This window comes from Medicago truncatula, chromosome 3 (assembly GCF_003473485.1).
Source record: "Medicago truncatula cultivar Jemalong A17 chromosome 3, MtrunA17r5.0-ANR, whole genome shotgun sequence".
NCBI lineage: Eukaryota > Viridiplantae > Streptophyta > Magnoliopsida > Fabales > Fabaceae > Medicago > Medicago truncatula.
Window position 1 is genome coordinate 10,223,071 of NC_053044.1, and position 18,188 is coordinate 10,241,258.

At 32.9% G+C, this 18,188-nt stretch overlaps 2 protein-coding genes across 3 annotated transcripts; both read left to right on the top strand.

Moving 5' to 3' along the window:
- Nucleotides 1-3,382: 3,382 nt before the first annotated feature.
- On the top strand, nucleotides 3,383-7,008 carry LOC112419917 (F-box protein SKIP23). 2 transcript variants are annotated; one of them, XM_039832455.1, is made up of 3 exons: nucleotides 3,383-3,501; nucleotides 3,937-5,160; nucleotides 5,639-7,008. In XM_039832455.1, exons 1-2 carry the CDS (start codon nucleotides 3,387-3,389, stop codon nucleotides 5,133-5,135), a joined length of 1,314 nt encoding a protein of 437 aa, XP_039688389.1. In that variant the 5' UTR covers nucleotides 3,383-3,386; the 3' UTR covers nucleotides 5,136-5,160; nucleotides 5,639-7,008. The 2 variants fall into 2 exon arrangements, with proteins under 2 accessions (XP_039688389.1, XP_024633904.1); XM_024778136.2 differs by having other exon boundaries at nucleotides 6,503-7,008.
- Nucleotides 7,009-13,472: 6,464 nt separating this feature from the next.
- LOC120579491 (F-box protein CPR1) lies at nucleotides 13,473-14,705 on the top strand. The gene has a single exon (XM_039831886.1). It carries the CDS (start codon nucleotides 13,473-13,475, stop codon nucleotides 14,703-14,705), a length of 1,233 nt encoding a protein of 410 aa, XP_039687820.1.
- The last annotated feature ends 3,483 nt before the right edge of the window (nucleotides 14,706-18,188 follow it).

Consider the following 18,188-nt stretch of genomic DNA (forward strand, 5'->3'; position numbering starts at 1 on the left):
CAGCAAGTTAATTCATATCTGTAAACTGATTTGGGGAGTGAATGGAAGGAAAATTGGATTTTTGGGAAAAATCTGTATTCTGGCCGTACTGATGTTCATCGCTCGCCTCGCGAGTGAGCAACATCATGTCTCGCCTCGCGAGCAGAACCACTCGCCATGGCGAGTTAGTGAGTGAAATTCTGGATTTTCAAATTGTTGTTATAAGATGTTTTGGGGATAGTTTAATGTACCTAAATGATTTTAATGATGACTGGAGCAAGTTTTATGTTAAAAAGATGAATAGGGAGATTAGAATTAAGTTTGAGTGAGAAAAATGTCAAAACTCCCGAGAGCACCTACTTTTCACTCGCCTCGAGTTCGCCTTGAACTCGCCATGGCGAGTAACCTGTTTTGTGAACTCGCCATAGCGAGCAGATGGTGCTGAATTACGTACATGAATGGTAGTGCTTGGTGTTGTTGTTTTGAGCATAGTTATATTTAATTATGCATTATTCTAGATTACTGGATTACTGGTTGTTGATGGCTGTGAAGTATGATTTATTTATTGAACCATACATGTTGTATAATTTGGAGTCATATGGAGAATGTATGCATGGTCTAGTTGTATGTAGATATACACGAGTGGGTCCATTGCATATGCATAAACAGCGGAGAGGACTCATGTCCTGGAGCACTAGTTGTTCACAGCGGTGAGGGCTTCGGTCCTGATGAATGCTTTAACCATTCAAAAGCGGTGAGGGCTTCGGTCCTGATTGGTACCACATGCATAATTGCATATTTGAGGAGTCTTAGTGGTGTCGTTATGTCATGCATGAGTCTTTATTGTTGGTTGTGGTTGTTATATTGATGATGATGATGATGTTGTTTGATGAGTATACATTTATACACATATTATGATGGATTGATTTGATGGTGATACAGTTGTTGCTTGTGAATTATGTAATTATAATTGCAAGATGATTTGATGTTTTAGGGTGTTAGATTCAATTGAAGATTTTAATATCTATATTTTATTGTTGTGAAGCTCACCCCTTCTGCTTGAAAATGTTGCCCTTCCTATGGATAACTTGCAGGTGATCCGGAGTAGTCGGTGGTGGCTCAAGTGTCGTGTCTAGGGCTCTGATACGTGGGATGAGAAATATTCTTTTTATTGTTTTCTTTCCTATGTATCTTATTTTGGAACTGGATGTTGTGGCCCTAAGATGGATGAATTATGTTGTTAAGGCTTTATGCCAAGATATTGTTTTGGAGAATTTAACCGTTGTTGTTGTTGCTATTTAAAATGCAAATATTCCGCTGCATAATTATTGAAGTTATGAATTATGTTTAATTAAATAGTTTCATATGCTATTTAAGAAATTTTGAAATGTAGTGTAGCATGCCCGTTTGTGAATTACTGATGAATATTTTATATTTAATTACTTTTGGGTAACGGGGTGTTACATTTGATGGACAACTTAAGTATATATGAATGTCAAGATTACGACTCTTTTATATTCAAAATGTGTCAATCTTATGCCTAATTATTATTTTTAACATTTATGTGTTCATAATAAGTTCAAAAAGATGTCAAGAACATGTCAAAATTATATCCATTTTGTGAGGATGAAAACATATAATTTTTATTTTGTAGAGATTAAAATCAAATTTTGATTTATTTATGAGGGCGAAAAACTTATTTAGCCGGTAAAATCAAATTGCAATTATAAAAATATTTTGATACAGAGTATGCATTCTAAATTTAATTATGATTGTCATCAAGTAATTGTGAAATGTGAGGGGAAAATATTAAAGAGGTGAGATCTTTTTTATGTAAACAAACCCATTAAAGTTTCAACTACACAATTGTTAATTTTTTTTTAAAAGAACTACACAATTGTTATTAGTATGTTATATATATATGATTGCATTTCAAATTGAGAAATGGTATTTAAACAACCACTTTTTATCAATTTTTGTGATAACTTTCTCTCTCATATTCACATTATCATTTTACTTTCTCTCTCTATTGCTTTGATTTTTGTGTCACTGCCTAACTTTCTTTGTATAATTTAGTTGTCTAAAAGGTTGTCACAAGAAATGGTTGTTCAAATAAGTAGTGCAGGCACGAGCCCTCACAGTGTTGTGAGTGGCTTCGCCCCTGATCACAAGTGTCTTATATATGGACAGTGATAACCGAGATGAGGATACCTAAATGTTTTCATTATTTAGCACATAACAAATTGCAAGCATAAAAAATCTAGGGTTAAATATGTTTTTGATCCCTATAACTATGTTAACATTTTGTTTTAATCTTTCTAAAAAATTTCTTCAACTTTTAGTCCGCCAAAATTTTTCTATCTTCATTTTTTGTCCCTCTTTTAAAGTAAACTCATATGTATAATTCATATTTTTGAATAAAATTTTGCAGAAAAATTTATAATATTATAAGAATATCTCCAAAAAAAATATAGAATTTTTTAACAAAACATAAATTAAATATTAATTTTTATGTTTTTGGCAGTTAAAAATTCATATTTAATTTATGTTTTGTTAAAATATTCTATTTTTTTTTAGAGATTTTTACAATATTCTACACATTTTTGCTCAAGTTCATTAAAAAATACAAAAATTAAACAGGGACCAAAAGTAGTGATTGAAAATTTTATAAGGACTAAAAGTTAAAGGAAAATTTTAGAGGGACTAAAACAAAAAGTTAATATATTTATAGGGACCAAAAACATATTTAACCCAAAAATCTATTACCTATAAAGCTCAGCCACAAACATCGAACACGACGTCAACATTAATAATAATTAGAGAATAATTGAGGATTTTCGTCCAAAGATTATTCTCACAAGGGCACACCGTTAGAGTCTCACTCTTCCCAATATAAGCACTATTATTGTGTTAATTTTTCAATGCGAGACTTCAACTATTTTTTCAATTCACACACTAGTTCAAAATCTAAAGACTTGTGTTTACTCTTCAATTTCCTACTAATTCCATCTAAAGTTCCAACAATCTCCCATTTAAATCCAAAAAAATAGTGTTGTAGTAATAACATCAAACATTTCTATAAGATTGTGCATAAACAAAGCAGTCATACGATTTGTACCTTTGCATAACAAGTAAGATTCAGATTCAACAAGAGTGACTTGTTGTCTTACATAGATCTCACACACAACCTTTTTCACAAAATTAATAAAAGGTTATATTGTTGGTGTCATTGAAATAAATAATCATGATTAGTTTATTTAGTTATATCTTGAAAACAACAAATATTTATATTTTTAGTTTTAATCAAAATAAAAAATTTATAAAAAACACCGTTAATAATTTTAAAAAATTAACGCAATAAAAAAAACGGAATTCATTTAAAAATAAAGACCAATGGGACAAAAACAATGGAAGAACGTTACAGTTACAGAATCACCAAACGAATAGCGCAATTCCATTTCCACCACCGTTGGTATCTCCGTTTCGGAACAATCCATTTTCTTCCTCGATCATCACTCTCAGGTTCCTTCTCTCTTTCTTTCAAGTTCAAATTCCCTTTTAGTCCTCGAATCCTTTAATCTCCGATCATAAAGCTCGAGTAGCTTATTTATCAATTTCACATTAATTGAACAAAAGAGAATGTTTGGTTTCACCTTTTGTAGAAGTTAAAATTTATTATATAGATGTAGAATTGAACTTCAAATTTTTGGTTGCTCTTTATTTGAATCTATATGAACCACGGATACTTGCACATATATAGACACGGACACTAGACACGACAAGTGGTCAGGCATAATCTGAGGAGTGTCCGTGCTTCATATATTACAATTGATTTTCCCTCTATGATTGATCTAACTTTAAGCTAGAAATTGTAGCTTCTGATTATAGAATTAATTCATAATTCAATTCACTTTTAGACAAAATCAATTTAATCATAATCGAATTTTGTTACTGCAGAACTGAGTACACACAGAAAGAGAGAGCTGACAAGATCGCCATCGCCATCCATGGCAGATTGGTCTCGCCTTCCAAACGAACTTCTTCAATTAATTTCTGAAAAACTCAATTTCAGTGAAATCTACATTATTCGCTTTCGTTCGGTTTGTTCTTCATGGCGATCTTCCATTCCCAACTACCCTCACAACCATTCACCCTTGAAGCTTCCGATATTCCCCTACTCTAAAGAAATCTATCGTCCATCCCAAACTATCCTCTATAAACACAACATCTTTCTCATCAAACCACCCATAACCCCTCACCATCACCAACAACAAACTCATACCTCCTGTTTGATCAGAATCGGTCCAAATTTAAACGGTAAAACCCAACTCTGGCATCCCCTCTCAATTCACCAACCACCTTTCAATTTCCCTTACCATGTGCTTGACTTCAACCAACTCCCCGTGTTCGATCTTGGAGAAGAGTTATACATCCACGACACTGACTTGCTTCAAAATAATCGGTATATCCATTTGGAAAAGGTTGTTGTTGTTGCGACGTGTCAGGGAAGGCAATCTCTTGCTTTCCGCACAGACAACTGCTCTGCTGGGGTGCCGTTTGGGGTGCCGATGGTGCTCGGTTGTGGGGCCGATGGTTGGACGAGGATTCCCACCATGTCAACATCTTTGTTGGGAGACATGTGCATTTTTAAAGGGCGGCCTTGTGTGGCAGACAACAATGGGCACACTGTGATGATTGGACCAGATTCCAGCGTCCACTTGCTGGCCAACGCGGTGTTTGGTGGCTACATTAAATTCTTGGTGAAGAGTGAACATGAGTTGTTGCTGGTGGATTGCAATGGAATTGATGCCGGTGACGATGATGTAAGTATTGATGTATTCAGGCTTGATGAGAAGGAGAAGAAGTGGGTCAAGTTGACCAATTTAGGGGATAGGGTTTTGTTTTTGGGGGAAGACTGTTCGTTCTCTGCATCTGCTTCAGAGTTGTGTGTTGCAAATGGGAATTGTGTCATCTATAGTAGGGATTATGCTTCCCACGGGCTTTATTCCATGGAGTCCGGAATGCTTGATTCCATGGAGTCTGGAATGCGTATTTTTCACTTGGATCAAGGTCGGGTTTCACCTTTGTCTGGTTATCCTGATTACTTCAAGTTATTCTGGTCACCTTCGGACTGGATCGTTGGGCTGCAGAAATAACAGAGTACACTCTCCTGCGTGAAAGGTTTATATTGTGATAGTGATACTGAGTTTTTATGCTTTGTTAGATTGGATAATTGTTATTAGTAAACTTATAGAAATAGGAATATTTCAAATGATCTTACATTTTGACTGAGTTCTTTCTAATTAATACATTTGGATATGTTGAAATTGGTATTTGGACTTCTATTTTCTTTTTAAGCTCCTTAATTTAACTTTTTCATATACAGCTGTAATTATGATAATAATTCTGACTTCTAAGTTCAAATTACTGTTAAATGAAGAAGCTTCTAAAATAAAGTTAAATGAAGGAACTTATAGGCATAATTTTAGTTGTATATTAAATAGTTAATTGAACTTAGCATAATAATCATGTGATATATTTTATGACGTCGTAAGTTCCATTACTGTTGCCATTGGTTGAAGTTAGAATGCTAAGAAATACTAATTTGCTTCCTGCTATCACCGTTTAAATTTTTTCTGATTGATTTGGAACTTTGCAGGTAAACGAGGGAGAGTGTCTAACGAACATAACTTATATATTTTAATCAATAACCTTCTGAGAATAACATTCTGCAGAGTTGCTTACAAGAACAGCAAGAAATACAATAACTGCCAGTAAATAACACAACCTCTAGGAATTGGAGAGCCTAGCCTCTCTCAACCAAAACAACATAAAAACAAGTGAATCTAACACATTCCTCCCTTATTCTCTTAAAAAATACACAGTTAAATTAAATTAAATTGGGCCCTGTGCCTAACATGAACATTTCAAATAGGAGGCCTACTAAAATTTTCCTTAGTACTCGTGTACTTAAGCTTTCGCAATTAGTCATGCTATTGAATTTAAATACAGATTAAACTGTGTTTTAAAAATGGACATTTGCTCTTGCTATTGATTTTCCTTGTGATATATCTGTAGAATGGTGTTATATACTACAGTGGTGGATTGAAAATAGAGCTTAGTTAAAAGTATGTAGAGTATGTAACCGTTTTTATAACTGTTGCTTTTGCATGTTAATTGAATTTGTTTTGATATTTCAACTAGCTTATGCAGTTAGAGCAAATCAAAATAGTTTAAGAAATTTTTCTCGGTCAAGTTCTGAATCAAATAGACGAGGCTTATAACTTATACCAAGCATATGCCCTAAGAAGTAAGGACAGGTTTTAGCGTAAGAAAATAGCCATGGTCACGGTCTGGTAATGTTTTGAAGTGACAGAATGGACGTGGTCTGCTGCTAGTGTGTGCATGATGCATTAATATTGGAAAAATATCTTTACTGCATTAAGTTGTTATATTTTTATCTATTTAATAACTTTGAACTGATCTTAAAAAAAAAAACTTTGAACTGATAATGCTTGGGCAGGAATCTCTTGCAAAATTTCTGACAGGGTTCATCATCAGATGTGAACTCATAAACTGGATCGAGATACATGAACCAAATGCCGGACTTGTATAACATTTTTACTAAAGTAATTGAAGAATGCTGCAGAATTTTGATTGGGGAATGTTGCAGATTGTGATTTAACAGGGCAAGTCAAGAGATAGATGGAACTTTGGATGCTATTGTTAGAAGAGGTTCCATCTGTTGCGGCATAAGTATTGTATCTAGTGTATGTCTTGTGCATCTAGTGTGGATAAAGTGTTAGTTTGTTTTAATTCAAGTTTAGTTTTAGTGATAATCACAATTAGTGATTAATCACATTTTGTTTTTAGTTTGTTATGAAGTTTGTTACAAGTTTGTTAGAGGTTAGCAAATAAGATCTAGAGTTTGTAACATTGCTTGTGCTTCAAGAAACTTAGCTAGACATTGTATATAAGCTGCCTCCTTTGTATATTTTCATGAGAATCAATAATAACAACTATTTTCTTCATTCTCTTAATCTTTTTCTTCTCTCATTCTCTCTATAATTCATAAATCTACAGACCCTAGAAACTACAAAATTGCTTCTGGTTTCATTGCTTGTTGAACAAGCTTTAGTGTTGCGCTATCAAATTGGCATCAAGAGCCTTTGGTTTCGTTCTAAGGGGTTATCAAGATCTTCAATCATGCAATTTGAAGGAAGAAACGTTGAAGGAAACACCATGAATGGTAGCAGCAGTTTCAACACACATCTTTCAATTCTTGAAGCACGCAATTGGGAAAGATGGAGTGCAGTGATGAAGAATCTATTTGGAGCACAAGATCTGTTGGAAATTATGCAGAATGGTGTAGATGAATTAGCTATGAATGCCACTGAGGTGCAAAGGAACGCACACAAGGAATTGAAGAAGAAAGATTGCAAGGCTCTGTTCTTGATTCAACAAAGTCTTGATGAAGGAAACTTTGAAAGAATCTCAAAAACAGTTAGATCAAAGGAAGCATGGGACATTCTTTCAAAGTATCATGAAGGTGGTGATAAAGTGAAGTTGATTAAGCTTCAATCACTGAGAAGGAAATTTGAGCTGGTGCAAATGGAAGATGATCAGAAGATTTCTGAATACATCTCTAAACTCATCAATCTTGTGAATCAGATGAAGGCTTGTAGTGAAGCTATCACTGATCAACATATAGTTGAAAAGATTATGAGGACTCTATCTTCAAGGTTTAATTTCATTGTGGTAGCAATTCAAGAATCAAAGGATGTGAAGACATTGAAGATTGAGGAATTGCAGAGTTCATTGGAAGCACATGAATTGATGGTAACTGAAAGAAGCAGTGAAAGATCAATTCAAAAAGCCCTACAAGTTCAAACTATCAAGAAGGATGATAATGATAGGAAGAACTTCAAGAAAGGGAAAAAAACGCTACGGGAGGAAACTGGTCTAAAGGCAAGAACAATGGATTTGAAAAAGGTGAATCTTCAAAGAAGGAAAATTCTAATCAAAGAAAGAAAATTGATAAGAAGAAGATTCAGTGTTTCAAATGTGAGAAATTTGGACACTATGCTTCAGAATGTTAGCCTGGTAAAGGAAAACAATCAAAGAATGATGAAGAGGAAGCTAAAGTTGCATAAGATGATTCAGATGATTCATTATTGATGATGGTTACAACAACCAGTACTGAGAGCTGCAATTCAGAAAGTTGGTTCTTAGATATTGGTTGTTCTAATCACATGACATGAAACAAGACATGGTTAAGAGAAGTGGATCCTGGAAGATATACAATGGTGAAGCTTACAAATCATAGAGTCTTGGTTGCAGAAGAAATGGGGAATATTGCTATTGAAGGGAAGAATGGGAAAGTGGCAATAATTGAAGAAGTTCTCTATGTTCCTAGAATGCAGTGCAACTTGCTGAGCGTAGGTCAATTCATTCAAAAAGGATACTGAGTTACTATGAAGGACAACACCTTTAAGTTGTTTGGTAATCATCAAAGGTTAGTATTGAAAACTCCTCTTGCAAAGAATAGAACTTTTCAGACCAATATGAAAGCTGTAGAGTTGAACTGTTTATCTGCTATGGTAAAAGATGAAGATAACTAGTTATGGCACTATAGATTTGGTCATCTCAATTTTAGAGGTCTTAATCAATTGGTTGATAAAGAAATGATTCTGGGAGTACCTAAAATTGAGATACCTAACAGAGTTTGTGATACTTGCTTGTTGGGCAAGCAACCTAGAAGTGCATTCAGTTCAAGTGCAACAAGTAGATCAAAGGAGCTGCTTAATGTTGTATATTCAGATGTGTGTGGTCCTTTAGAGGTTCCTTCATTAGGGGAAAACAAGTATTTCATCAGTTTTGTTGATGAGTTTAGCAGAAAACTCTGGTTATATTTGATTAAGGCCAAAAGTGAAGCATTTGATATGTTCCAGAAGTTTAAAATCTTAGTTGAAAAGCAAAGTTGTAAATCCATTAAGATTTTAAGAACTGATGGTGGTGGTGAGTATACCTCAAAGGTGTTTGAGAAGTTTTGTGAAGACAATGGCATTGTGCATGAAGTCACTGCTCCTTATACATCAACATAAAGGGAAGCTTAAAGCGTCTGAAGAAAACTGCGTCTAAAGTTTGAAGTGCTTCTGAAGACAAAGTGCTTCTGAAGTGTTGACGTCATCAGAAGCAAGTTCACCAGAAGCTGCAGATCATCAGAAGATCAACCTAAAGCTTCAAAAGTTGTTTCAAGGATTCAAGCTCGCCAGAAAATTGCAGAAGACTTGGAAAGTTAACAACGACTATTTTGAAAAGCATTGGATGCTTATTCCTCAAGGAGCGTTGACATAGTGCGTTTGTACGAAGTGTATAACCACTATCTGCACTACTCTGTTTTTGTCTCTGCTACAAGACAAGAATAACATCTCTGCCTGCAAACAATGTTCATACACATTGGGAACACATTTAAAATTGATCCTTCATAGGACAATAACCATATCAGGCAAAGGATCAATGGTGAATTATCAAAGCTTCAAACGACTCTTTTTTTTGGATGTGCTGGCAAATTCAACGTCTCTCTCAGACCTCTATATAAGGGACTAAAGACACAGAGTTTCATAAGAACAATATACGCATCAGCTAAGCAAAAACTCTATTGAATTTGTTCTCCACTCCAATCACTTAGAATTTCTTAACAAAGCTTGCATCTTAGGAATTCTAGAGTCTTTAAGAGTCTGTATCTGATTTGTATTGTGAACACCACAAATTGTATATCAAGTGTTCAACTTCAAACAATTTTCTTTGTAATTTTGTTTGAATTAAGAAGTCTCTTGCAGTTGTGCTTGAGCAATAGAAGTCTCTTGATTGTGTTCAGGAGCATAGGAAGTCTCTTGCAGTTGTGCTTGAGCAATTTGAAGTCTCTTACTAAGTTTAGTAGTGAGCATTTGTAATCAGATATTACATAGTGAACTCCTCTTGGAAGTGCAAGAGGGACAGGACTGACTTCCGGCTTGTGGAAGGAACCTGTATAAATTGCTTGTGTCTCCCTTCTCTCTTTCTCTCTATTTTTATCCGCTGCATTTAGTTCTGAACATCTCTTCAGAAGTAGAATTCTATCTGCTTGTTTCAGATAGGAGAAAGATTAAGAAAAAGCAAACACAATTCAACAACCCTTCTTGTGTTTTTCTCACCTTCAGGGACATGCAGGAATTCAGGATACTCAAAGCTTTTAAAGTTAACATTAAACCCCCCAGGGCTCCCATCATCAAAGAAGTAATTTGGACACCTCCCTTGTCATCTTGGATTAAAGCCAACACTGATGGTGCAGCTACAAATTACCCTAATAGAGCAGCTATAGGAGGCATCTTCAGAAACTTTGATAGCATATGTACTGGTTGTTTCACTCAATATCTGGGGGAGCATGATGCTCTATTTGCTGAACTAGTAGCTATTATGATTGCCATTGAGATTGCTCACATTAATGGTTTCTTGAATTTTTGGTTGGAAACAGACTCACAATTGATTATTTTGGCTTTTAAATCTATTTCCTTGGTTCCTTGGGTTTTAAGAAATAGGTGGCTCAATTGCTTAGTTAGAATCAGGCAGATGAAATTTGTGGTGTCTCATATCTATAGGGAGGGCAATGTTTGTGCGGACAACCTTGCTAATAGTGGTCTTGCATTGGCTTCACCTGACTTGTTTTGGTCTGATAGTTTGTCTGACTTCATTAGAGGAGAGTACAATAGGAATAGGTTGGGTATGCCAAAATTTAGATTTACTACCTTTTGAAAAGATTTTGGTATAGTCCCCCTTTTCTTTTTTGTACTCTTTTTTTTTTGTTAATCTAATGGTTTGATGCTTTTGCATCAGTTTAAAAAAAAATAAAAATATTGACACCTTCTCTCATTGCCTCCAAATTTTGTTCTTGTTTATGCATGATATTTGATCGGGAGCATGTCCGAAAGCGATGTCGAGGAAATAGTTTGCTTTAGTTATTTGCTAGCGATTAACAAAAAATTGAAGAGTTCATGGTATTTTTATGAACAATTATCTATGAGTTTGTTTATATTTTTGTCAGGAACCATAAGCATTACTGCTTTATTTATTGATTATATTTTGGTTAGAGAACCATGAGCCTTCAGTGGCGGATCTTCATAGGAACCTGCAGATGATGTTTGTTTTTCTTGCGTAGGTTGCGGGTTCGACCCTTCCATCCTCTTTCTTTTATTTATGTTATATTTTTACTATTTTGTTCAAAAAAAAGCTTCTATGTGGATTTGAACCCGCATCCCGTACTTTGCAATCAAGCAAAATAAACCACTGGACCAGTTAACAATTGTGATATTTCCTTCACAAAATTTAATATATATTTCATACATTTCTCGCACCCCCCATAAAATATTTCAAGATTCGTCACTGAGCCTATCCATCAGAGATAATGCCTATATTAGTCTCGCAAAAAGGGGCATGGTTTAAAATAAATTTATGAAGAGCAACAATAATCACCTTATAAAATGGTTTTACAAGGAGTCAAATATAAGAAAGAAAAACAAAATTAAATATGGTATCAAAACCAATCCATCAGACAGCCCTTCATTTTTATCCACACATTAAACTCAATAGTATTTATAAAGAGTGAGTCCCTCACATTAGAAGCAAATTTTATAAGAGGGTTAGGCCAGATAATAAAAAAAACATAATACATAATTCTTAATCTTCATAAACTTGTTTTGGTGTGAACCATTTCCTTTATAAACAAAATTTAAAGTGGAAGGATGATGTCTCATCCAATGCATAGAAGCATAGAAGATCTCATCGCTTAAAAAAACTCATAAAAATATTTACATTTACTTTTACAAGAGAAGTGGCAGGCTCGAACCCATAAACTTTAAGAATCAAGACTTGTCTTTTTCACATCAGACCAAACTTGTGAAGTTGACTTAAAGTAATATATCGTAAATAATATATTGTATATGCTAGCTTCTAGTTGATATAAGTGCATAAACTTTTCGTATATAATTTCAAGTCAAACCTTTTGAAAAAACCAAATTAGTCCATTAAAATTGACATGATGAAGAATTGAACTTGAGACCTATACTCCAAGGTCTCAGACCAATACCACCGGACTATCTCAAATGACAACTTATTTTATTGTATTTAGGTTTGGTTTGAGAATTGTCTAATGTTCTGAGTTGTGTTCTGGATTATTGAGATTGTATTAAGATTAATTAGCAATGTAATATCTCAATTCAATAGTAAAATATTATCGTTGTCTTGATTTTTTGTTATCGCTATCATGTAGACCAACAATTTTTTAAATACGTCAAACACTTTTTTAAATACATCTTCGCTAAACTCTTGATAATTTTGAAAAACGTTATTTACCTTTTCTCTAGCCCAAATCCATCTTTGCCATATAGACCAACAAAGAGAAATCGGTTATTTATTATTTTGATTAAAAAAATCAGTTTAATATAGACATTTCTAAATTAAAGAAATCATAATACCTTTTTTTTAGTCAAGGAAACCATAATACCTTTATTCTCTTCTTTTTTGAAAAATACCTTTATTTCATAACTTTATGTTAAAAGAATCTATATACAAAAACAAATCAGTGTATTTATTATGATTAAAAAATCAACGGATGTTAAAGAAAAGCATTGAAATTTTTAAAAAGTAAAAGGAAAACATTTAAAAGAATTTATAATATAAAAATAAATTGACAATTAAGAAAATACTTTTGTCAAACAAAATTAATAAAACACTTAAATTGATAAGATATATGTGGAAGTGAAAATCAAAATATTTGATATTTTTTCTTAAGGGTTAATTAAGTTTTTAATCCCTATAAATATTCACAATTTTTTTTTAGTCCCTACAAAATAAAATCACACTATTTAGTCACTGTGACATTTTCCTTAACCATTTTAGGGACTTAAAATGTTGATGGAAAAATTTTACAGGGACTAAAAATGCTGATGGAAAATTTTATAGGAACTAAAAATGTTGATGAAAAATTTTATAGGGACTAAAAACAAAATTCTAAATATTTATAGGATCCATTTACTTAATTAACCCTTTTCTTAATTAAGTTTTCTCTTGATATTATTCTATAAAAGTATATTTTAATTGCTTTCTTAAGAATTAAGTTTTTTCTTGATATTATTCTATAAAAGTATATTTTAATTTCTTTCTTAAGAATTAAGTTTTCTCTTGATATTATTCTATAAAAGTATATTTTAATTGATTTCTTAAGAAGTTTTTTTACGGATACTTCTCAATTAAGGTTCTATTTTATTAATTATCAATTAAGGTTATATTAATCCAAAATATAAGAAGAGAGTCAGTTTTCCCTGCCCTTACAATTTCATTGAGCGCTCTTCAAATCATATACACTTTGCTTGAGTTCATCTGTTTTTCTTTCTTACTAATTTCTCGGATCAACACATCTCCCTGTGATTGTGAACCTATTACAATTTCAAGCAGAGATGGAAAAATATTTCACAGCGACAGGTGAAAAGGTTAGGAACTACATACATGATGAACTTGCATTTTCCATTCTATCAAAATTACCTCTGAAATCTTTAAAACGATTTAGATGTGTTCGTAAATCATGGACACTTTTATTTGAAAACCATCATTTTATGAGTACCTTCTGCAAAAATTTAATATCTAATCACCATTATTACTATGGTGATGTATCTCTACTTTTACAAATTGGTGATAGAGATTTGCTTTCACTTTCAAGTGATAGATATGAGAATATGGTGAAATTAGATTGGCCAAATCCTTTTCAAGAGGAGGATCCTTGGTTCTGTATTTTAGATTCTGGTAGTATTACCGGAATTCTTTGCCTCTACAACAGAAATAATAGAAATAATGAAAGAACTGTATTTTGGAACCCAGCTACTAAAGAATTCAAAGTTATTCCTCCAAGCCCCCTCGAGGCTGTTCCAACTTATCAAGGGTTTGGTACTGTTCTTCATGGGTTTGGCTATGACCATGCTAGAGATGATTATAAGTTGATTAGATATTTATATTATTTTTTACCAAGTTCCCGAGATTTTGAAGATTTGGGCATATCATTACAAGACGTGCCGTGGGGAGATATATCAAATGATTCCTTTTGGGAGATATATAGTCTTAGAAGTAATTCTTGGAAAAAACTTGATATCAATATGTACTTGGGTGATATACGTTGTTCTTTTTCTGGGTTTGATTGTGTTAAAAGTCAGCGGTTGTACTTGGATGGAAGATGTCATTGGTGGCATTTAATTGACCATCCTGATGCTAAAAGAGCATTGGCGTCGTTTGACTTGGTCAATGAGGTGTTCTTTACAACACTCATACCCTTAGACCCGCCTTTAGATGTAGATGATATATTTAGCGTTTTTTCAAGGCCCTTATACTTGGTTGCGTTAAGTGGTTCCATTGCATTGATCTTATGGGATTTCGGTACACCTACGTTTGACATATATGTTTTAGGTGAAGTTGGTGTGAAAGAATCATGGACTAAGCTTTTTACCATTGGCCCATTGGCTTGCATTCAGCGTCCTATCGGAGTAGGAAGCAAGGGTGTATTTTTTATAAAAGAAGATGGTGAAATAGTTTGGTTTAATTGGAATAGCCAGATGACTGAAGACCTTGGGATTAAAGAAAATACATTAAATTTTAGTCATGTATTACTTTATAAAGAAAATTTTCTTCTTATGGGAGGATAAATCATCGATCTAATATCTATTTTGTACCTAGGAGATTTATAACTATGGATATTAAGATTTTACAATCTTTATTTTTATTTGTCATGATGGAACAACATTCCCGATGTTGAAATAACTTACATGTATGGAACTTTATATTATAATCGGAACTACACACACAAACTTACACACATGCGCAGGGGCGGATCTAGTGTGGTCTGCACAACCTCAACTTTAAATAATTGCATCAATATTTATAATATCGTGAATTCTGCACATCATAATTAAGGGTCTCTTTTTTATTTGCACATTAGGCCCAAAGGACTTCCTCACAACCCAAGGCAGTACAACTTTTCACTACCTTTTCTCGCACACATATGCGACATCACATCACTAGTATTAGTTGTTTTTTTTTTTTAACAAGTCAAAATGAAATATATGAAATCAACATAAGTGATTCATCGCGCAAAAGATGTGCAAAAGAGAACCGCCCAAAATTTTGTACAAGTCAAGTCACTGATGTCTCATCAAAGAACATTCTGAAATAAAACAGAAGAAACATACACAAATTACAGCAAAAGTCCCATATAAGATAAAGGATGTCGCCACCAGTCATGATAGCTGAACGTGAAAGTAATCAGACCCAACTTCGACCACTAGATAGATAGCAGTTTTACCTTGTCTGTTACTTGTTGTGGATCTAGTGCCTTGTGATTAATAACCCGGTTGTTCCTTTCCTTCCAAATGATCCAGACACACGAAAGACATATCGTTGTAACGCCCTCTCTAATTATTTGATTATTTTAAATGAGTTTAGAATATACTTATATGATTTATGTGATTTATATGATTTATTTTGATAAGTGATATTTTGTTATGATATATGTTATATATTTATTAATATAATATATATGTTATTTGATTTAGAAATATGTATATGTTTTAGAAAAATATATGTTAATTGGTTTAGAAAATATATGTTAATTGGTTTAGAAAATATATGTTAATTGGTTTAGAAAATATATGTTATTTGGTTCATAAATATATATGATTCGTTTTAGAAATAAATGTGATTTGTTATAGAAATAAACGTTATTTATTATAAAAATATATATGATTTGTTGCAGAAATAAATGTGATTTGTTATAGAAATAAACGTTAATTATTATAGAAATATGTATGATTCGTTTTAGAAATATATGTCATTTGTTATAAAAATATATAAATGATTTGTTGTGGAAATATATATATATATATATATATATATATGTTATAGAGATATATTTGTTATTTATTATTGTTCTAGAAATATTTTATATATATATATATATATATATATATATATATATATATATATATATTAGAATAGAATATTGAAATTTTGGTAGGCAATCTAATATATTTTTGTACTTAATATAATATATTTTGGTACTCAATTGATATATTTAATTACTAGATCTAATAGGTGCATTACTTGTTTCCAAAGTTTCTCACTTATTAGTTGTAAATTATCTCTATAAATAGAGAACTCACACAGTGCATTCTACACACCGAAATTCACAGTTGATGCTTCCTGTGCTTTTCTTCTCTTCTCCCTCTTTTGACTTGGGTTGACGAGTCTTTCTTCTTTTTCTACTCCTTTCTGTCCCTTCGGAATTAAAAGTGTTCTTAAGGCTATAATCCCTCTTATGTTTAATGTCCTTTTAAAGAAGAGAAAGCGGTATAGTTCTTCGTCGATCAATCCAAGGTAAGGGTGAGACTAACTTTGCAATTCTATTAAGTACGTGAATCAATGGTTAGGTTTAACATGATGTAGGATGAGTTTTTGAGGAATTGAAAAGTATGTTAAAATTGTAGAATTAATGAATAAACGGTGGAAACTTGTTAAAAAGATGTAGAAACTGTCCTTAGACCTTAGATAATGATTAAAATGATTTGTTGATATTTATAATGTTATATAATTAGATATATATTGCATGAATTATGATTGATGAATTAGTATATGTATGTATATGTTTGTGAATACGATATTGTCCATGATTGATGAAGTTTTATATGTATATATGATGTTTTAAGATGTTGATTATTATTTGATGTTGTTATATTGTGATATAATTGTATATGCATTACTTGAATTATATGTGAATAATTGAGACGTTGTTGACTTGTATTTGATATTATTATGTCATGCTGTTTTTGTATACTGCTGTGTTGCTGTTGTTATTTAACTAAGCTGCATGAGTCGGTCTAAGTTGATTAAGATGATGAAGTTCCAAATTATTGGATTATACAAGAGTTTGTCGATTTAAGATGTTAAGAGGTCGAGTCCATGCATTAACATTTCATTGTTGGGGGCTTGATGCCCTGGAGCCTTTGCTCAATTAAGTTGAGGGCTTGATGCCCTGGGAGCCTTTTTACGCTCAATAAAGTTGAGGGCTTGATGCCCTGGGAGCCTATTTACGCTCAAAGATTGGTACCACATGCATGATTAGAAGATTAAGTTGCATAGTCAAGAGGTTAAGTTGTCAAGTTGTCAAGTTATCAAGTTGTCGAGTTGTTAAGTTGTTAAATCATGAAATTGTTTAAAGCTGTGATTCTTTATATGAACTATTAAAGAAGTGAATTATGATATATTATTATCTATGATGAATATTATGATGATTACATGATGTTGTCTATGAGTTGTTAAATATGATTGATGATGTTTATGTTGTTAAATGTAATTGATGAATTATATGCTTAATATTATTGTTTGTGAAATCTCACCCCTTCTGTTTGCCCACCATGGGTAACTAACAGGTAACCAAGAATAGTTGATGTCGTGTGAGCTTTCCTTCTCGTGTGTCTTAGGTGCTCTGATACGTAACGGGATGGGATCTTTTGTTATTGCTTTTCTATTCCTTACGTATTGTTTTTGAAGATTTACGACTATGTTTTTAGATTGGATTTTTATGAGATATTTATGAAGAGGCCTTCGTGCCAAAGACTGTTTTGATTATTGAATAAATTCCGCTGCGAAGTATTAAAGATTTTGTTATTGAATTTTAAATAGTTATTTATTCAGTTTATGATTTTAAGAAAAGAAGTGTGACATTCCGTTTTTGTTAACTACTCTGATTAAATAAATGAAATTTTCACGTTGGGAAAACGGGGTGTTACAAATTTCAGGAACAAATATGTAAATCGCGGTGACCCTGGTAGATGACCAAACTGAAGAAGATGTTCACTAACCGCAGCTGCAGCAACGAAGGTAATGCCTAACCACCGCAAAACATAAGATCACACGCTGCCAAAGGTAGGACAACCTAAAAATAAATGACATGCAGTCTCCTCATTACCGCACCATCCAACACATCTGTTGTCATCATGTTGAAGCACACGGCGCCACATAAGATTATCTTTCGTTGGAAGTCGGTTGCGTTGAAGTTGCCAAGCAAATAATGAAACTTTTAGCGGAACATGTTTATGCCAAACATTGTCGAACAAGCCCCTTGCAAGAGATCC

Excerpts from the sequence above, each read along its gene's own strand:
- LOC112419917 (XM_039832455.1), top strand. The coding sequence starts at position 3,387 with ATGGAAGAACGTTACAGTTACAGAATCACCAAACGAATAGCGCAATTC. Across the intron at positions 3,502-3,936 it reads TCCTCGATCATCACTCTCAG|AACTGAGTACACACAGAAAG; the intron begins GTTCCTTCTCTC and ends TTGTTACTGCAG.
- LOC120579491 (XM_039831886.1), top strand. The coding sequence starts at position 13,473 with ATGGAAAAATATTTCACAGCGACAGGTGAAAAGGTTAGGAACTACATA.